Source organism: Dipodomys ordii, unplaced genomic scaffold, assembly GCF_000151885.1.
Source record: "Dipodomys ordii isolate 6190 unplaced genomic scaffold, Dord_2.0 Scaffold1, whole genome shotgun sequence".
Taxonomy (NCBI): Eukaryota; Metazoa; Chordata; class Mammalia; order Rodentia; family Heteromyidae; genus Dipodomys; species Dipodomys ordii.
In genome coordinates this window covers 50683237-50705185 of record NW_012267217.1, presented here as the reverse complement: position 1 = coordinate 50705185, position 21949 = coordinate 50683237, and the positions used below count along the sequence as shown (strand labels likewise).

The 21949-nt window shown below is 47.9% G+C and overlaps 1 protein-coding gene across 1 annotated transcript in view; it reads right to left on the bottom strand.

Annotated features, from left to right (window-relative positions):
- The window catches only part of Igfbp2 (insulin-like growth factor binding protein 2, 36kDa), a 25519-nt gene extending 5715 nt beyond the window's left edge, over window positions 1–19804 (bottom strand). Inside the window, exon 1 of the mRNA XM_013010959.1 lies at window positions 19265–19804. Coding sequence (XP_012866413.1) covers window positions 19265–19688 — 424 coding nt within the window. The 5' untranslated portion in view covers window positions 19689–19804. The remainder of the gene's footprint in view (window positions 1–19264) is intronic.
- Window positions 19805–21949: the final 2145 nt, after the last annotated feature.

Sequence of the window (21949 nt, the reverse complement as noted above, 5' to 3'; positions counted from 1 at the left end):
ACATAAGCAAAAAGAAAAAAAAGCCGGAAGTGGCACTGTGGCTCAAGTGGTAGAGTGCTAGCCTTGAGCTGAAGAGCTGAGGGACAGTGCCCAGGACCAGAGTTCAAGCCCCACAACCAACCAAAAAAACAAAAATAAAAAATAAAAACCTCTGGACCTGGAAAATTCTTCAATTTAGAAGGGCTATCTCCCCAGGGTGCTGGGTAGCCTGGGATTCACTATCAATCAAGTCAAATTCAATGCTGTTTCAGCAGCCCCAGCACCACACACAGCAGGGGAAGGCGAAGGATTTAGTACTCAATCCAGGCTAGGGAGGAATCTTCCCCTACCAGGGTTTAAACAGACAAGGACCCAGCTCTGCACAGTCTGCCCCCTGAGATGGAAAATAACAGAAACCCAAGATCCCCAGGAGATTCACCATTCATCGGCCTGCCAGGATCCCCCAGAATGAGAACACCAGATCACCCTGTCACACAGCACCGGATTTCCTCAGTACTACCAGGTCCCAACGCAGCTACCAGGTTACCCTCTGGGACCAGTCATGAAGCTGTGCCTAACTATGAAGGAGACTATCCCAGCTTTCTGTAGATGGACACAGAGGTAGAGGACAGAAAAGGCTCAGGAAAATCTGAGATGATCCAAGTGAAGAAAACAAACAGAAAGTGTGCCGATGCCAAGAACTCTCTGTCTTCTCCCTAACACTAACCTTTGAGCCATCATGCAGGCTCTGGCAATCCCCACTCCCACTCCACCCCTGTCCTGCTGCCACTTCAGGCCCAGCTCTGTGCACCTTGGGTGGGAGGATATCACTCTCCCTTGCTGCAGATACTGAAGAAGAGAAAGAAAAAGGTGAGTAGAAAAGTCCCCAACTGCATCACACCTTTGTAACCACCCAGGATCAAAAGGAGAAAAGCAAAATTCAAACACACAGTTGACCTGGCCTAAATCTGCTGTACAGGAGCCGGCTATCCCCTATCACAAAGCCTGCCCAGTTAGTCGGCTGCCAGCCAACAGAGGCAGGAAAGATTTCCGGAGACATCCATAGCATTTCCAGGCTAGAAACTGTGTTCTGATCACTTGGGTAATTTAGAGCCAAGGAGAGCATGTGACAACGCATGCCTGTAATGCCAGTACTCAGGAGGCCTAGCCTAGACCGGACAATCTCAAATTCAAGACCAGCCTGGGTTGGTTACACAGCAAGTTTTAAACAAGCTGGAGGCTGTGTAACAAGATCCTGTCTCCCTTGTCTCTGGGAATCTGTTAGTATAACCATCATTTCTAGACTCTTCCATTCTGTGAGTGTGAAGCTCAGGACTTTCAGACACTTGACAACCTGGGAGAAGTCCGTCTCCTCTTCCCCCCTTACTTGTAAGCTCAGTGACCAAGACACAGGAAACAATCTTTTAGCTGAGTACTTGAGGTTAGCTCAACACCTAACACTCAGAAGACTCTGCCAATTCTGGAAATGTATTTGAAGAAAACAGAGGGCACACTCAGGGTTGGGGATGTGAATCAAGTGATGGAGGACTTGCCCACCAAGTGTGAAATCTTGGATTCAAGTCTCAGTACCATCTAGAAAATGTGTGTGTCTCTCTAGAAAGCATTCATAGCTTAGGTTCTTCAGGGCCAACCTATCCAGTAGGCACAAGTAAAGTGATTATAGAGATTGAGAAAATGTTTTCAACTATATTAATGTCCAAAGGGACAAAAAATACAACAAACTTTCCAGTAAAAAAAACTGAATCCTAATACATAATGATGTATTTATAAATAGTTGTAATATGATTTCTAGGTGCTTTTGTGGAAGAAAGAGTACACAAAGACAACAAATCTAGAGCCTATGATAACTATGTGGTCAGAACTGGGCGGAATAGAAGTGGCTTCCCGTCCTGAGACGTCCTAGACCTCACTAAGGTAAAGGTCAGTTTGTCCACCCTCACAGAGGCTACCTGGATTCAAGGATGTTTCATTCCATTCCTTTATTGATCTCACCACTGTAACAAACACAGCAATAAGATGAGGAAATCAAAAGGCCTGGCCTGCTGACATGGGCTCTTTTTAGAGGCAATACAACATCCATTTCTTTCTCTAGAACAGGCTTCAAGACTCAAGTCCCATGACCAACGTTGAACACAACTTAAAGTCAATGCAATGTTGTCTGAGTAGAGATCGGAAAAGGCGGTGGGGGGCTGAGCAAAGCCTGGATGACTTTTTACTAGTCCAAAGACATTCAAGAGTTCAAGTCCAAAGTATGATCGACTTAAGTCTAAATCCTAGCTTTGTAGTCTTGAACAAGTTACTGAAGTTCTCTGTACCTCCACCATTAAAAAATGAACAAATGGCATCCAAATCAGGGAGTGCCCGCAACAGTAAGCACCTCTGCAGGGGGCTGTTAGCTTCTTTTCTCTCCCCAACATCCCTCAACCCCAACTGGACAACTATCATCCTGATAATCAAGTCCCCCTCCCCAAACATTCTCTTATAGGTTATGGGAACAATCCACAGGAAAACATTCCAGAATTCCAGATGTAGAATTCCAACTAGAGATGGAATTTTCCCCTCAGAACAAAAATGCCAACTTGCATTCTTTTCTTCTTAAGGGTTAGACCTAGAATAATATTTATTAAGCAATCACTTATACATGTAGATTAGCAGGCCACAGTGCAGAAGTAGCTATAAGACATAGTTCTTAAGCCAGGCACCAGTGGCTCACACCTGTAATCCTAGCTACTCGGGAGGCAAAATCCATGAGACTCTTATCTCCAATTAACCACTAGGAAACCAGAAGTGGTGCTGTGGCTCCAAGTGGTAGAGTACTAGCCTTGAGCAAAAAAGCACAGGAATGACACCTAGGATCTAAGTTCAAGCCCCATGACCAACAAAAAGAAAAAGAAACAGTTCTTAGCAACCCAATGGAGAGTTGGGAAAGGCTTTGGCTTCTTTAGCTTGGATATAACTAACAGGGACTTCAAGACTTCTTCCTATGGATTGGTAAGCTGAGCTCTTCTTCCCTCTGCAGCAGTACTGAGGCAGGGATGTACACAATCATACACAGAAGGTAAAGCTTTTCCAAAGAGAACTGGGCGAGACAAAAGCTGATCTCAGTAGCCCTGAGTAGAAAGCTCCCATCCCTGCCTTAGTTACGTAGCCCCATCTTTCTGTCATAGACACCTAGAAACAAGAAAGGGAATTGGAATGACAGGAAGTATAGGGTTGTGCCACTTTAAAGGTGGCAAACAGGTCCAGAAATCGTGTCATCTGGCAGGCACCATCCCTGCCATCACCAAAGATGCTTCTCAATTGGTATGCCTCCACCTCCATGCCATACTAACCTACCAATGAGACTGGGTAGAGGCTGAGATCCAGGAGAGAGAGCAAGAGAACTTTGTGTCTACTTCTATGCCTTAGTACCTCATTTCCAAACTTACTTTGGGCATATACGCCTCCCCACCCCAACATAACCTGTTCAATTGTAGCATTAACAATCTTCCTCAATGAATCGAAGTATTTGTGTTCCTCCAGGAAACCAAAACAAGAGGTTTATTCTTTGTTGGTATTTTTGTTTCCTTTTCTTTTGTATTGTTTGTTCATTTATCTATCTTTGGGAGGATAGGAGTGGGCACAGAAATGGAGAGTCAAAGAGTTAACAAATGCAGCGGTGACACTCACTAGATACTATGCAACTTGTGGGTGGGGAGGGGAGGGAAAAATGGGAGACAGAAAGGGAAGGGGTGACATTGTTCAAAAAGAAATGGGCTCATTACCTGACTTGTGTCACCCCTTTGTACATCACCTTTACAATAACAATAAAAATTGTTAAAAGGCATTTGTGTTCCATAGAGACTTACTCTCTCCCACCACCATGTTCTTGACCTCAATGCCCAACTTGGATTCTTGACCCATGAGAAATTCTAAAGCACTCCTAGGAAAATAGGTCCCAAGAATCTAAAAGCAAACCCTAGTGTGGGATGGATGGGAGGCTCTGGTCTTTACCCAGGTTTAGAGAAAACAGGAGAGACCTTTTCCTGCACGACCATGCAGCTTCCTAAATGCTCAACACGTCACTCTTCCTATTCTGAAGAAATCCTAATCATTTTCCAGCCTCTTGAAAAATCTAAGAGCTGGCTACCGCAGTCTCCAGGGCCTCACCTACTTCCACAGGTACGGGGCATTCCAAGCTTTTCAAGAATTGCTCCAGTACTGGGCCAGAGGAAGGGATGCTGGCTGCCTTCCTGATCCTACTCAGGCTGGGCTCAGAACTCACACGGCACCTTCCTTGTGAATTTCTCCTCAAATGCACTTAACCTTGATATAGGCTAGCTAAGCAAAAGAATACTAACCACTCTTCTCCTCCCTTCTCTCACCTCTTCCCTTTCCTCCTCCCGCGGGGACAGCTTCTCCATCAAAGTCCATGGCCATGGATAACTCATTCACAAACTTAAAACCGGCAACACCAGGAATTGAATGTCCTCAAGTCAAGCTTTGTCATTTACCATTCAACTATGATCTTGACCAAATCCTTTGATTTTTCTGAACTCTTAATATCTGGAATAATACTACTTAAATGATGGCTACTGCTTAAAGAGGATATACCACTTTATTAGCATCACTCCAATTTTCATTGTGGGCAAAATTAAGCTTTAGAAGAAATGATCTGTTTTTCCCCTCTTAATTTTATTTTATTGGAGGTTTTTGTAAGCATGTATTCATTGTACAAGGAAGATTTCATTGTGACATTATCATAGTTGTATATAATGCACTCTATCAACCTTTACCCCCTCTGTTACTCTCCTACCCCCTTCTTGAAACCATTTCAACAGGTTTCCATGTTCTATTTTCATACATGCCAAGAAACTACTTCAGCCATATTCACCCTCCCTCGCCATCTCCATTATGAATGCTCTATTTCTTGAATGGGTAAATGAAAGATTTATCTGCTAAGGAGGAAGAAGGGCAGGCGATACCTCATCTGCTGCTGAATGATCTAATACATTGAGAAAATAGTTATGGCAATTCTTCAGCACTGTCTCTCTTTGGGTAGTTCTTCTAAAGCTTGGTCCTGTTGGTTAAATTCCAATTTTATTTTCTTTTTAAGTTTGCAGTGCCAGTGATTACACCCAGGACCTTGCACAAGCTCAGCAAGTACTTTACTGTGGAACTATATATACCCTCAGCCCTGTCTTTTAGTTTTTCTTTGCTTTATTCACTTATTTATTTTACTCATTATTTACCCTTTAAAGAGGTCCTTGCATCAGGTGAGAGTTTGGAACAGAAATGTGATTTTGTTTTGTGTCTGTTGTTCAGAACTCAAGAATTTGCACACAAGAAATACCCACACTACCACTGGGCCACATCCCTGGTCTGATTATAAAGTGGGTGTTCCTAAATAACCAAGTTCTCTGCCATTTGATGCAGAGACAAGATTGGAAGAGAGAGAGAGAGAGACAGAGACAGAGAGACAGAGAGACAGAGAAACAGAGTGAGCAGGAGGCAGTTGTTCCTAAGTGTCCTGCATGTAAGGGTAAACTAGCCAACACACACAAGAAACAGCTTTTGTTGGAGAGAATTTGAAGAGTCCTTTCGGATGGCTGACATAGCCACCAAACTCCATCTAAGTATCTACAATGTTCCCTAGCCCATCCTACCAACTGGCTGTTCAGTCCACGTTGTAGGGAGGGAAGGAGGGAAGGAGACAGAAGTTAGAAAGGAGGTCCTCTTTGTCTTCTTTTTTCAAGCTAAAGTTTAACTCGAGGACCATAGTCTGTATGGGTGAGTAACATGGTCAGTGCCTTCCACCACCTTTTTTTTTTCTTTTGTTCCCCTACTCCCAAAGATTAGAGACAACAGACAGGCAGCCAGCCCCTGGAAATGCTATTCTGAATAATGCATAAGGGTGCCTGCCTGTCATGACCCTGTAGGCTGAGCACTATCATACATTTCAGCCTAATAAATGATCTTTTCAGTGGATAGATCCACCTACCTCTGGCTGACATATAGATTCATTCCAAATTCCAAATCCTGAAGCCCTGCTCCTTCCAAGAGGACAGCCAATTGAAGCCTGACCTCTCTCAAATGCCACCAGGTCTCTCCCATGCCTGTCACACTCTGGGAAAACTCGCCCTCAGCCAGCAGACCAGGAGTTCCACAGTAGAGGGCTCTCTCCTCTCAGAATTTCCTTGCGGAAAGACAGATACACAAGCCTACACTTACTCACCTGGTGGCCATCTTGCAGTTCCCACGAAACCTCATGCCAGCTGATTGCTGACGATCTCAGTAAATGACCAAGTGGAAAGTTGAGCAGGCCAGGCTTGCACATGTGAGAACGAGGGAGCAGGGAAGGAGGGCGGGAGCGCTCAACCCACTAGCCACGGAATTTCTCCTATACCTAGCCTCTTGGTGCATTTCCTTGCAACACTAACTCACAGGTTAGTTCTTAAGTGGCAAGAAGAACATTGCTGATTTGAAATCCAGAGGAATCAAAGTCCAACCCATACTTGCTTTACTATTTCCAAGAAGTCCAGTGATGCCAGCACAGGAAGAGGTTAAGGCTGTCTTCCATGCGTTTATCTGTAAGCTGAGGCAGTTTAGACTAGAACCGTGGCTTCCAAACAAAGCTCTGCCACCAGAGATCAACTGGAGAGCACACTGGAGATACTGAGAGCAAGCCTGGGTAAGGACCAAGGAACCTGTATTTTGAACAAGACCCTTCAAGCTAACATCTCTAGGGCCTTGTTCCTTTTGTGAGTCTGTCTCCTGCCTAGGTTTCCCGAAGAATGTGGAGACTCGGCCTCCCGAGTTCTCCCTCCTCATTGGCTTTTGGGTCTGTAAGAGGCCCATGTGCATGCCTGGACACATGCAGAGGGGGCCTTTCTTGGCCAGGCATCATGGAGATTTCTAGAGCATGCCCCTCTCTGCCGTCTCATCTTGGGCTCCCCCTGAGTGAGGAGAAACAGCACAGCCTCGCTGGAGCCTCCCTGCCTGAGCCCGCTCTCAAGGGCTTGCTTTATACACACCAAGGTCATTCCTGGAATCCCGAAGACCTGGGGAGGGTCAGGGCTGAGGCAGACAGTTGGAGAAAACAAAAACATGCTCAAATTCAGCCCAGGTCCTCTGGGGCTCTGTGAGCCAAGCTGTCCTTGAAGAGTCAGAGAAGCTGCTATCAAGTGGCAAACAGCACGATCAGCTTTCACTCCTTCCCATGGATCCTGAACATTTTCCCCGCCAACTCAACTTAAGCTATCCCAGAACCTGGTAAGGTAACCTAGTTGCTAAAGGCCCAAGTAAGTAGAGCATGAGTTTGGACCACAGGAAATGTTAACAGAGAGAATGCACCTGACCTTGAAGTTCCTCGTGTCCACAAATACACTGAGCACATACACAAAAACGTTCATTACAGAGGTTTGTAGTTGTACACTGTCAGTAACTTGACCCGAAAGTATTAATACGTGAACAGATTAATACAATCAGTAGGATGAATGACACATAGCAGTTAGGAAAACTAGCTCCTTCCAGGGTCTATTAACATGAGTAGATCTCAAAAACCTAATGTTGAGTGGGAAAATGAAGCTTTCTATATACTTTTTTTGTATTTGTTTTCAGAGAAAAAAATTTCACCAATAGGGGTCATTCCTCATATATAAATAAATTTTCTGATAATAGTCATCCATCATACATAAACATGCAAACATATGCACATGTATGCATAATATGCTAATATATTCATGCCGATCATCTGTCATGTATATGTATACAAATCTGTTTAGCCAAGATAAATACTAAGTACTGCCTGTTAATAGACAAAACAATCACCATTTGAAGGTCTATGTGGTAGACTGGTATTATGTTGTTCTAAGTACATTTTTGCATTTAATTTTTTTTTTCTTTTAAAAAAGTCATCTCTGAGCCAGGCATCAGTGTCTCATGACTAAGATCTGGGTGCATAGCTAAACTGGTTGTAGAGCACTTGCCTGGCAAGCACAAGGCTCTCAGTTCAAACCTCAGTACTACCAAAAAAAAGTTTATCTCAAAGCTAGGAGCAAAGTTGGTAAAACACTTGTTTGGCCTTAATGAGTCCCTAGCGTTGAATTTCTGCTGCCCTTGTCAAATGGAGGGTACTGGTGATAAGTAAACTTAGAATGACCCTGGCACTCTACTGGCTGGAAGAGAGCGTAACAATACCCCTTCAATACCACCAGCAGATTTCAATGCCACTTTCATTGGCTAATGCAGTGTTACCGGGGTAGCTGCCCACCAAGCATCCTTGCGGAGGGCTCCTTGTCAGAGGAAGAGCTGAGAAATGAGTGACACACTGGGAGAGGCAACTGACTGAAGAAGGGCAAGGAATGAAGGCAGCTCAGGCCAGAGAATGGAAAGCTGATCCTGGTGGAAGCAGACCAGGAAGGCAGCAGGTACAGAGCAGTGGGTGTGCCCACAGACCAGTGATAGCCAAGAGAAAGGAGACAGCTGCTGTCTCCACCAGGACCAGAGAAGAAACAGCATCAATACAAGTGACATGAGAAAGAATAAACGGCAAATGACAGATGGGAAAAAGCTACCAACTTCCCCTGGAATCGTATAGGGGAGACCAGCTCAGGTGGATGGAAAGTGAACAACGAGGCCACCAAGTTTCCAAAGGCCACTTGATCAAGAGGATGAAAGACATCATTGGGGAAAACACCCAAACAACTCCACTTCACTGCCTTCCCACTTGTTAGCCTGAACCCATCCTCAGAGGAACCGAGGGTTTGTGGCTTCTCTTCCTTCACTGAAGGACAGAAGCTTCTGGAACCCATGAGCTTGGTCTTAGCCTCTAGGGTCTTAATATTTTACTTGTGCAAAGGACAGGAATGGAGACATTCTATGTGGTCAACTTGGTTTGTTTATTTATTTGGAAAAAAGACAATGACTGACAGAACAGATACCTACCAATTCCTTTATGCCTATGCCTTTATTCATCATACAGAATGACTTTTGTTGTTGTTGGGTTTGGGGTTTTTTTTTGTTTTTTGTTTTGCCAGCCCTGGGGCTTGAACTCAGGTCCTAGGTACTATTCCTGAGCTTCTTTTGCTCAAGGCTACCACTCTACCACTTGAGCCACAGCACCACTTCCAGCGTCTTCTGTTTATGTGGTACTGAGGAATCGAACCCAGGACTTCATGCATGCTAGGCAAGTACTCTACCACTAAGCCATACTCCCAGACCAGGACTTCATTTTTTTAATAGCCATATATTCCCAGAGGGAGAATTGTAAGCAAAAGTAATATAGAAAGGATGAATGTGACCTGTGTGTGTGTGTGTGTGTGTGTGTGTGTGTGTGTGTGTGAGAGAGAGACAGAGAGAGAGAGAGACAGAGACAGAGACAGAGAGACAGAGACAGACAGACAGAGAGAGACAATAAATCATCTTTGTATAATTAATTTATGCTATTAAAAGGACAGGGTGATGAAGATCTTCCCAGAGTCTTGGTCAAAAGGTTCAGATCAGTTTATCTGCATTGAATAGATACAATTCTTCTTGCCCCTTCTGGTATTGAAGGCATGCATTGCAGGTGGTATTAAGAACTTTTCAGCCAGGCACCAGTGGCTCACACCTGTAACCCTAGCTCCTCAGGAGGCTGAGATCTGAGGACTGCAGTTCAAAGCCAACCCCAGGCAGAAAAGTCCCCATGAGACTCTTATATCCAATTAACCATTCAAATATCAGAAGTGGCACTGTAGCTCAAAGTAGTAGAGCACTAGCCTTGAGCAAAAGAGCTCAGGGACAGCACTCAGGCCCTGAGTTTAAGCCCTATAACCAACAACAACAAAAAAAAAACTTTACTAATATGCTGGCTTGCACAGCATAGGCACATGACCAGTGTTTAAATATAAGAAAAGCTGACTATGCTAAGAGCTTCCTGCTTAGAGAATTTTCTCATTGATTCTTTCTCACATTTTCTCTGGCCTCTTCTTTACCATCTAGGCCCATAGCAGTAAGACTGGTTAGGGGTAATGAAGGCAGCAAGCAGACAGTAGCCCATGGTAGGGAGGAAGGCCACTTGCCTCTTCTACAACCCATATTCAAACCACCATCCCTACATCACAACTCTACAACATAGCTGCCAACCTCTCTCCCACCACTTTCCCTTCTGCCAGCCTCTTCTCAGTTCCCATAACACTGCCCCCAGTACTCCATCCAGCCTGACACACTGAACCCACGGGATGCAAAGGGAAATTTAAAACCTGCAAAGATGTCCACGATTGCCAGCCACACTCTCAAACCAGCACAAGAAGTGTCTTGAATATAAATAAGTGTCTTTAAATAGGTCACCATGCTTTTCTCTTTCTTCAAGGAAAAGTTCACCGAGTGTGTCTCATCTAATACTGCACACATCCGTCACCTTCTTTGGCTATGCTCTTTTGGTTCAAAAAGCAACAAACCAACTACAGTCAACCAGCAGAGCCTCAAGCATGAATCCTCACTTCTGGGCTGGGACTCCCCCACTGAACCCCTCAACCATTGATTAACCTGCACATCTTTAACTCCTTGCAAGCTTTCCAATACAAAGCTTACCTAGGTAGCTACACCCCTCACAGGACTCTTAAATGACCAATCATGACACATACAAGCAAAACATTTGCCTTCATCCTGGCTTGTATGTTGACACAGAAAGGAGAAAGGGGTCAGAGTGTGTATAATGTCATTTGATTATCTGAGTTTCTAGGCCACATGATTTGTTTGTGGAACTTTGTTTCATTGTTAAGCACTCATATGAGGTTGATAATTTCTTATTCCCTTTTATACTTGATAATAAACAACCATGGAGTTGGAAGGGCAGCTACACAAAGGCACGAAGCCAGTGACAGAGCCAAAATTAAAACCAGGTTGTTTGGCTCTATAGTTTGTAACCCATCAGAAGGGAATCTAGTCACCAGCATTGTTTTAGGATAGGAAACCTTCTCTTTCTGCCGAAGGTCATTAGGATATTTATAACATCATGTCAAGATCATACAAAATGAGCAATACAGATAGATGGTCTCAGGCAGCCAACAAAAAAAAGCATGGATGTCTTCCCAACATATGCCAAAAGATTTTGAGGGCCTTATATAGTCCCACAGGCAGAACATTACCCACCCTGAAAGCTTCATTCCAGTTCTCCATCTCCCTAGGGAAGGAAGACAATCATATGCCAGCTAATCCCACCCAATCCCCCAAGCCCGCCCACCCATCCCTTTATCCTACCTGGCACACCTTCCTCCAATGTTGCCACAGAAACCACCCCTTATGCGGTTATCCAACAAGCCACAGGCACTAGCTGGGCTCAGGGAACAGGGAAGCTGCCCTTCTCATTTTCTTAGCCTCCAGCACTTTAGAAAGCAAGGCAACTTGGCACCTACTCCAGAAGTAAAGATAAGCCTAACAGAAACTTCCTGGAGAGTTGCAGAAAGAACTATTTTTGAGAAGTTATGCCTTAATGACTGCCTCCCAGGGAAAAGGAGCTTTTCTCTATAAATCACTGCTATTGTTTAAGTCTCATGCGATGGGGTGCTGGGAGGAGAACCCAGAGACCTATGCTGGCCTTGGCACTTGAATCTGAACGCAGCAGCCTCGGTTTCTTCATCTGACAACTGTGAAGAATCCCAGGTTAAAACAGAGTGGAGGGAGAAAGCATTGTAACAGCAGGGCGCTCCTTTAACAGAAGAAGGAGATACCTAGAACAAAACTATATTCATTGTTACTGTTTTATCACCCTTTCATGGAATACCCTTTGCTTACATGCCAAAAACCATGTGTCTCCACAATCAACCTCAGATCCATGGAGCTAAGAACCCCGCCCCCATTTTCCCAACTCATCTGGATGAACACACGCAGCAGGCTCTTCTGTCTTCCTCCTTCCCCTGCCCTCCCTCCCCTGCCCCTCACCCTCGACTTGCCAAGACCTTCAAGCGCTCAGTCCTCCTCCCTCCTCGACTTCCTGGCTCTGCTCAGTTCCTTGAATGAACACAGGGCTGACACACCTACAGCCGTCCACTAATTAGAAACCTCCCCAGGATTCACTCCCAGCCAACTTCACCATTGCCTGCGGGCCAATTCGTCTGACTGGCAGCTGGAGGTCTGCCAGCCCCTGCCCCCTTCTCCAGTCTTCACTCCTGCCCTGCTTCCCAACAGCCAGGAGGGGATGTGGGGCTGGCAGCCAGAAGGTCTCCAAAGCTTCCAAGTGTCCCCTGCCCGCCCCCCTAAAAAGTATTAAGGGGAAGGGAAAAAATTCCTCACTGTAGCCAACTGTATTTCTAGGGGTGCAGCTTTCTGAGCACGGTCTCCTCCAATGCTTGACTGACACCCAGGCTGAGCCAGCCCAGATCTTCCCTGGCTTTGTTAAGGAAAAGGGGCCAGGGGCAAAGAGCCAAGGATGGGGAAGAGCATGGGAGATGGTCCACACTTGAGACAAAAAAAAAAACCGTCCACATCCTACATGTTCTGCTAATTACGGAGTGAGTGAATCCAGTTAAGCTGAAAACCTGCACATCTCCCTGGGCCTACTGCCTAATCCATAAAGAGGTCTTTCTTGTTCCTTCCCCACCATGGAGGCTCTGGAGTATAAGGGGTCTATCTACCCTCGAATTCCTCCTGGCACATGCAATGCTGTGTGTCTACTATCCTAGGTTTCACCCTAAGTATATGATGATCCCAAAGACAAGCATCTACTTTCCCTGCTTTCTGGGGGCCCACCTGCACCAGATGCCAAAAACCAGTCATCATCATCATCATCATCATCATCATCATCACTGTGTACTCTCACAGGAGGCCACGCAGGGGGCTTTCTTAAGCCCCAGTGCCCAGAAAACTCTCCCAATCAGATATACCCATGGAGGTCCCCACCCCAACTCTGCACATTGAGAAGCTGCTCACTTTCAGTGGTGAGGTCAGCTCTGGAGAAGATGTAGTAAGAAGTCGCCATCTTGGAAAGAATATCAAGTTTCTTTGCCAGGATTTTGTTCAACTTCCTGGCATCCTAGGTTCAGAGATGCCAGTCTGAAAGCACTATTTGTCTGGTGCAGGGGCCCATCTTTCCAAGGTCTTCACTGGCTTTGGCCACTGAAAGTACCACTTCAATTAGTTCTTAACCCTCTAGGTCTGAAGCTTGGGTCTTAATGGGTTTCCTCTAAGGGCCACATAGAGGGTAGCTCCCCCACCCCACACCCCCAACATTTGCCTCAGGTCATCTCTAGACTCAGGCAGCTAAAAGGCTGGGTTCCCCCAGGCTGGCTGGCCAAGTAAAGAAAGGACCTGACCCTGCCACCTGCTTGTGAGCAGCAAAGACAGATCTCTTGGGCCATCTCTGTCTCCCAAGGGTATGAACTATATCCCCAGACACAGGATGCGGACTCTAAAGTACATTCACTGCCTAACTCAACCATAAAAATAATGCAAGCCAGACTTGGGCACTGGTGGCTCACACCTATATTCCTGGCTCCTCAGGAGGTTGAGATCTTTGAATCAATGTTTGAAGCCAGTCCAGGCAGGAAAGTCTTTGAGACTCTTAGCTCCAATTAACCAGCAAAAAGCCAGAAGTGGAGGTATGACTCAAGTGATACAGCTAAGCCTTGAGTTGAAAAAGCCAAATCCACAAGGCCCTAAGTTTAAAGTTCTAGTACTAGCACACACACACACACACACACACACACACACACACACACACACACACACGAAAGCTAGGAAAGCTAGCTAACCTTAAACCATTTACTATCAGCCAGATTTAAAGTACAATTTCATTACCTCTTCCACAAAGGGGCTTACTATAGCTCCAAGAAAGTTGGTCAAAGAAATACGGATAGGAAATCTAGTGACTCACTACCAAGGGCAAATGCTGAGCTTTTCATCTATTTGTTCTTTTGACGCATTATATGCAGAGTGTGAGACCCAGTAGATCATTTTCTAATTTACAGATATGAGGCAGAATAAAATAAACCTCTTGCATCCAGTGACTAGAAGCAGACACCTACGATGGGACCCTCCACAGATGAGTAGAACCACCTGACTTATCTAGTTCGGGCTTCGTCTTAAGGACCAAGCATCAAAAAGATGGCACTTGCCAAGATTACGGCAGCTAATGTGTGCTGGATACTTTCCATAGTCACAAGTCGCCCAACACACACCCCAAGAAGAGGGTAAAACCATTCCCACTTCACTAAGCCTGGCCCCTGTTCAATACACACGTTTTTGACATAGGCTGCATTAGAACCTGGTCAATCACTGAAAAGGCCAGACTGCTCCAGCCATGAGCTGCTGTCTTCCTGCTCTTTGTTTGGTCCAGACACCCCATGACTCATCTGTCTTGTGTCTTTCTTGTTTAACTACTGCATGTTGGCCATTTACATTTTTAAGTCTCCCTAGTTCTAGGATTTAGGTCTGTAAGCAGTCAAGAAAAGTTGATCGCTGGTGGCTCACACCTGTAATCCTACCTACTCAGGAGGCTGAGATCTGAGGATCATGGTTCAAAAGCCAGCCCAGGCAGAGAAAGTCTGTAAGACTCTTATCCCCAATTAACCACCAGAAAACCAGAAGTGGTGCTGTGGCTCAAGTGATAAGGGCACTAGCCTTGAGCTAAAGAGCTCAGGGACAGAGCCCAGGCCCAGAGTTCAAGCCCCGCGACTGACAAAAAATAAAAATAAAACAAAGTCAGGAAAATCCAAATAACCAAAAGCTGACAGTGATATGCTGTAGGCCATCACCCATCACCTACCTATGGCACAAAACTTCTGACCAAAAGATTCAAAAGCCTGTTGTTGCCAACAGTCCAGTCCCTGGCTTAGCCATGGAAGCAGAAAGTTAAGAAGACAGTAGGCAATCAGGTGACTCTCTCCTTTCCTCTTTCCTTCCTCAGTTCTTCTAATGAGAGATAGGGGTATCAACCTTCCCTTCCCCCAGAGGGGAAGATAAGAGACAGGAGACCAACCAGGAGAGGCCATCAGTTCAACAGGACAGATGGGGGATGACTGTCTTCTGATGGCTGCCTGCCACCTTAAGGAAAGTCCAGCCAGAGAAAACAAAGAGGGGCCTGGAACATCTGCCAGCCACATCGCTAGCTCCGCTGGAGAAGCATAGCATGACCTCCTCTTCTGTGCCTTCATTTCAGTAGAAACAGCTCTAGAAATAACCCCTGCCTTTGGAGGAAACTGCCCCATCCTTCAGCCCACAGGAGTCCCTTCCTGTTCCCAAGCCTGGCTCTGGCCTGGGCCTGGCCAGTCCCCCAACCTCCCCATTCACAGACTTGAGTTTTGTTGAACATCCTGTCACCATCTCCAAGTCACCTATGCAGAGTCCCTCTGATTGCAGCCAATGTATTTTCCATGTCATATTTTGTGAGTCCTGTCCATGTACTTAGCATGAGGTAGGTATTCCAGCTGGCCCTATAGTAACAGAGGCATAGGAGAGGCACAATCCCCACCCCCGATCATCTACAGCACTTTAATAGGACTATTTACCATGAGTCTCCTAACTCAAAGGAATTCTTTACCTGGATATTTTATTTTAAAACGCAAAGCTAAGGTAAGCTAACACTGAGAGCCACCGGAGCATCCATCCTCCCACTACCTGCCAAGAAACTCAAGAATACAGTTAGGTCAAGAACAATTTTATAGGTGAGTTTTCCCCCCAGTTGCTTAACTCAGAGCACCTTACCCTGATTTTGTAAGGTCTGTGTAAGTTTATAACAACTTTAATGTCACATTGGATCTTTTTCTCCTGCATGCTTTCTTCTTCAAACACCTTGTCTGTGGAATTGGTTCATTATTACCACACAAAGGAAACCATCCAGGAATGGTTTAGAACTACACAGGTCAATAGGTAACTCCAACCAAAGACCCTCCTCACATGCCCTACCACCAATCCCATCCATACCTACCCTAACACCTCTGGCTGCTACAGCCAGGGGTCAGACAGGATACACTTGCACACTGTGCAAATGCCTTTCTGGTCACCTGGATGACCCTGGCCCAAGGCCAAGAGCCACTCACTGCTTAGTCTCTTAAGAAACTCCACGTGTGCCCCAACAGGTCCCCTGAGCAGCAGGGCTCAGCCCCCATTGCCTCCAGGCTAGCAGCTTAGCAGAGCCGGTTTCCAGTTCTGTCCAGGAGGGGGGGAGGGGAGGCGGAAGGTAATGGTGTTAAAACAATCAGCGACAGTGGGTCCCACTCATTCTGGAGTCTAAGTCTATTTTATGACTTGGAACTCGGTATGCAAATTTATGCAAGACGAGATGGGGAGCAGTACTGGGAGCCAGAAGTCCCCTAGCTTTCTGGCCCACCCCACCCCCTTTTTATTTTTGAGCCGCTGTAAATCAGGGCCTGCCTTCTTCCCCTGCTCCCGCAGCAACTGCAGATGTGAGACCTCCCGCTCCTCACCCACAAGCGGGCCAGCCTGCCTGTTGGCTCTGAGACTCTGAATGACTGCACATTTCTATAGTACCTTTCTATGCGCACAGGGCCAGACAGCCACTTGGGTGCCCCGCCCCTCCGCATAATCCCCAGCATTGTAACACCCCCGGGGAAGGAGGGAAGGAGGGGAGATGCCAGGCCTGAATTCTGAAAGGACCAGGCCTAGCCCAAACCCATCCCCCTCCCCAACTCCCCTCCCCAGCCCCCAAGTAAGGCAGACTGCCTACTCTGTCACCTCACACACCCACATACTTTTAAGATCCGGACTTTTGGCAGATCTCAGGGACCTTTCATTCGGCTTTCAGGCCTCCCCACCTCTACCCAACCCCTCCTCCCCAGTCTGACTTTTCAGTGTCTGTGAGCCAACCAGCCCCAGCCCAACACCACCCCCCAGCCCCCCCCCAGATTACCCCCCAAGCAGAATGGCCACCATCCACTCACTTGCTTGCTCGCTTTATCCGTTGACGTGCCCACCCCCAAGCCCTGCATCCGTGCCATCCCCAGGAAGCCAGCAGCACAACCCCTGAGTCCTGGGAACAAAGACAAAAGAGCTAGCGGCAAGGCCGGAACTGCTGGGGTTTGCTGCCTCGAAATAAGAGGGTATGTTTAAAATTCTCAAACGCAACCTGCTCAGAGAGGAATGCCGGCTATGGGGGGGGTGCTCCAAGGAGATGAGCGATGGACAATGCTCAATGCGAAGGTCTAGGTTGGGGGAGGGGGACACCCTATCCCCAGCTCAGAGCTCAACAGCCTCCACACTGCAACTCCAGTCCAAGACCCTCTCCCACAGACTGGCCCACAACTTCCATCCTTGCCCACTCTCTCCCGGCACTCCATAAGCCAAGGTTTCTTTCCACAGTACCCCCTTCCCCAGCCTTAATGCGCTTTAACCTCTCCTCCTTACTTCCCTTACTCCCTACTTCTGATTGATATCCCCTCTTCCAGACTGGGACCAAAGAGAAAAAATGTGGGAAGGCATACCATGCCTTAGGTAAAGCCTGAGGAGCAGCTAGGGCAAGCTGGTAGGAGTCCCATAACCAGAGAGAAAATCCACAGTGACATTCTTCCCATGAACTCACCCCATTGTCCTCCAGCTTCCCTGACAACCCCTCCACCCCCTTTCAGGCTGCAAGGAAGAATGGGGGAAGGGAGACAACTTCCCACATCTGTCGCCTGCAAAGAGACCTGAGAAGCAGAAGAGTTGGATTTCAGGCTCAGAGTGAGCCATGGTGAAGAACAGGGGAAAACGCCATAAGAGAGAAAACACATCCCACTTGATGAAAATGGTCAAAATCTGGTGGTTTCTACAAAGCCAATGAGAAAGTTCCTCCTGCTGTGGAAGATGTTTAGTTTGCCTGAGTTCTGCTCAGAAAGTGCCCCAAACTGCACAAAGCCTCTGGAATGGACTGTGGGGTGCCAGGGGGGATGGAAGAGGAGGGGGGCAGGGAACGGAGGTTGCTGGATTAGGGGACAGGCTGTTTCTTAAGGAGAGGACTTCTGCCTTTTTCCTTTTAATTCCTTCTGAAGAGAAGCCAGAGGAAAGGGTTAATTGCAAAGCCAGCCGGGAGGAAGAAGAAAGGAACGGAGGGGTTCCTCAGAGGAAGCCTACCTTGCTTTGTACTCAAGGTCAAAATGTGTGAGAGACGCAGAGGACTGTAACCCTGACCCCGAATTCCATACCAAGGAAAACAGGGAAGGAAAAAAAAAAGAAAAGTAGAGTTCAGAGGTAAGGGGGGGAGGGTGCTACCAAACAACTAAAGCAACAAGAATGTCTGCTCTTGTTTGTTTGTTGTTCATCTCCCCTCTCCTCAGCTCCAGAAACTTAGTGAGGCACACACACGTTGGCCTTTTACACAGCAGCAGGCCCTGAGATTCAGCTCTTGTCTACAAGAGGAGAGACAATAATCACAGCTTCCTCTAGACCAGGGGAGGAGGGAGGATTTGCAATAAATAATAATAAAATAATAATAACAATGTCTTTGAAAGTGAACTCCTTACAACCTGATTGCATCCCTCAAATAACTTTTGGAAAGGGATTTAACAAAGAACCCCCAAGCTCCCCGTTTAAGGAGCTAGCAAGAAGTCCCTGGGTTTAGTGGGGAGCAGGGGAAGGAGTGTAAGGCTCTCGGAAGAGTCGTGGCAGTCGCTCTCACCCCGACTCCTCCAGCCCTCAGACCTGGGGAGCAGATAGATGCTTGGCCGCATGGCCTGTCCGCCCCTCCAAGAATGCAGCTGATGATCCGTCTTAAGTTACACAGACCCAGTTATCAGGGTCTCCACCTTGCGCCTCCCAGGAACCCTCTCTCTCTCCCTGTTGTTCTGTTCCGTTTCCATCTAAGAGTGTTGCAAGAGCCCCCATTTCGTTCTCGAGGTGCACTTCACCCCCACAAGGCGCCAAATGCTTCCCCTCCGCCTCCCAAACCTAGTAAAAGGCAGGGTCCCCTTCCCGGTGCCGGGGCCTCCGTCCAAGGTCCCACCCGGACTCCTCGAGGGGTCACCTAACTCAGGCCATGCCGCCCCCCCTAAAATAAAGCCTGAAGTTCCTACGGCCCAACAGTAAATCCCTGCACAGAACAGAAGTCGGGGGATGCTCCACGCGGGGAAGAAGTTCTCTCAAGCCAATCAGTAGCCAGGGCTCTTCCCACAGGTCTGCCTTTCGGGGTTGGGGGGGAGGGTTGTGGGTTCCCGTTCCCACTAATCCCCCCAGGATCGAGTCAAGGACTCCGCTTTCTCTTCTCCACAACAGACCCCGAGGTCGAGCGGCGCGCTCCTACAAAACGGCCGCCCGCAGCCCTCCAAGTTTTACCCCCCACACACACACACCTCCAGCCGTCCCGGCCCCGCGTTACCTGCCACCTGGTCACGGCTGGGGCTGGAGTCCTGGAGCTTCTCGCAAGTGCCCACGCCGTTGACCAGCGACTTCAGGGGCAGCTCGGAGCCGGGGTTGGGGTAGCAGCGCAGCCCCTGGGCGCAGCGCGGGGTGTACACCCCGCACGTCTCGCCCTCCAGCCGGGCGCACACGGAGCAGCAGCCGCAGCCCGGCTCGCGGACCAGCTCGGTGCAGGGCGCCAGGACATCGCCCGCTTCCCCGGATACCGTGAGCACCGGCGGGGGTCCGCAACCCGCCAGGCGCTCCGGGGTGCAGGGCGGACAACGGAACAGCACCTCGGCGCGCACCCCGGGGCCGCAGCCACCCGCGCCCAGCAGCAGCAACAGCAGCAGCAACGACGGCAAGACCAGCGGCTGCGCGGGGCCGCCCAGTCTCGGCAGCATGTCGGCGGAGGGGAAGCGCAACACACACACACCGGCGGGCGAGAGAGCGGGGCAGGTGGCGCGGGCCGGCGAGCGCGGGAGCCGCCTCCTTCCCTTCGCCTCCCCGGCACCCGCCGCCGGCTCCTAAAAAGCCTGCTTTCTCCCCGCCCCCTTGGCCTTCTCCCCTCCCCCTTTTGGAGACCACCCCCTTCCTGCCCGCTCCCCGGCGCGCGGGCACGTGCTGGCGCACACGCCCACCCGCACGCCCCGCCGCCCCGCCCCGCCCCACCCCGGTCCCCGTGCGGGGTCCGCCGGGCCTCCTCTCCCCGATCTTTCGTCCCTCTCCAAGCCCGGGTTCGCCGACGCCCCGGGAGAGTTAAGAATAACTTGCCAGCTTGGGTTAGGAGAGGCGGGCGTGGGAGTGAGGACGAGCCGGGCTTTTGTCTCCTGTTGGGGGGGGGGTCGCTTTGGGTAGGACTTTGCGCGCTTTCCGCATCTGCTGGGGAAACGCAACGGACGCCAGGCCCGACCTTGACCTTCCTTCCTTCAGGTGGATCTCACATCCACCCCTCCATCCTCCGGGTACCTACCCTTCACTGCCAGACAGATTGTTTGGAACAATATGCTTGGATGAGTCCTGGGCAGGGTCAGAGCCAGGCTAGTTCTAAATGCAACCCCCTTCTCCCCCACCCCACCCCTAATCCCCCAAAAATGGAACTGTCGAAGTGCATTTTCTGGACACTTGAGAAATCTGCTCCTTTCTTCTCCTCCAACCCCTGCCTCCCGAAGAAGTCTTCCAAGACGTAGGCCGCTGCCCATAGATCTGGAGACTTTTGCTGTGGCAGATATCCCAGTACACCCATAGGTGAAAGTCAGATTGGATCTCCAGGTATGAAGGAGCCCGAGATCAGGGTCAGCTATCGTCCTCTCCAAAAGTACAGGTGGACAAGTATGGCCTTCGTTGGTTTATTTACTCAGTCATCTGGCCAAGTTGTCCCTCCTCCTCCCCATTCCCCACCCATCAGTCCAACCTGGACTGGACTGGTAGTGACCCTGACAAAGAAAGACCTTTGTCAGAAAAATTCCATCTTGTTTTAATTTCCCAGCTCTTCCGGTGGCATACATCTTTGTTCCATTCTTTCTAAGTAACTACTTTTATTACATGGTCACCTAACCCTTGAAGATTAGGTCTTTTTGCCCCCAGTCATCTAATGCATTCATGATCTTAAGAAACTAAGCAGGGAAGAATTATGAGGAAGCGTTTGGTGAGACAAATAAATAACTGCTGTTAGAGGCTTTAAGGAAGAGAACTATTCGGGTGGAGAGCTGATGAGTTTCCTGGGAGAATTGGAATTGAAGCTTAGAAATCCACCAGGGAAAAATGGAGAATTAGCAGGGGCACCTGAGCACGGGGTCCAGCCAAACCAAAGACAGGGAAAGGGGACAGTGAGGTCGAACACTGGAAAGTTCATCCATCCACTGCCAGAGAGCCTGAGGAAGCTGTGGGAGACTGGCAGGAAGTCAGACAAGTGAGTTTGGCATAATTTGGCAGACAACAGGGACAGAACAAGGTGAAATAGACAGAACGGAACCCAGGCAATCTAGAGTTGTGTACAATACAGAAAAAGACACAAGCTAGTGCAGACGCTGTATCACCCTGCCTTGGTGTGTCCTGGTGTTGCAGACCTGCTTCCAGTCACCTCCACCTAGGAAGTACTCCTTCAGTGTAGAGACAGTGTCTGGCACCACACTGCCCTTTGGAAATCTAATATAAACTACATTACTACTTAAACTTTCTAGGAGTCACATTAAAATACAGTAAAAGAAATAGGTGACATTCATTTTAATACTCTCCTTGAACTCATTGTAGCCCATACATTACTATTTTAATGAGTAATCAATATTTACAATTATTCATGAGAGATTGAAAATTCTTTCTCTTTACACTGAATCCTCAAACCCTGATGTGCATCTTACGTGTATAGCACGTTTCTGTTTGAACCATACAAAAATTAAATGCTCAGTTACCAAAGGTGACTAGGGTTACCAAACTAGGCAGGCAACAGACCTAAAACTGGAGTGCCTGGTATCTGTTGAACGAGTTTAAGTACTGTCTACAATTACTCCTAGCAGGGTCTTTCCTTGTCTTATCTCCACCATAATGGCCAGCAGTTAACATTAAAAGCATTAAAAGTAGGGACACATCGATTGGGAGACTAAGAGATGCACTGATTTGTTCATTTCTGCAGCTGCTCATTTTTCTTTTGAAATTCATTTTCCTT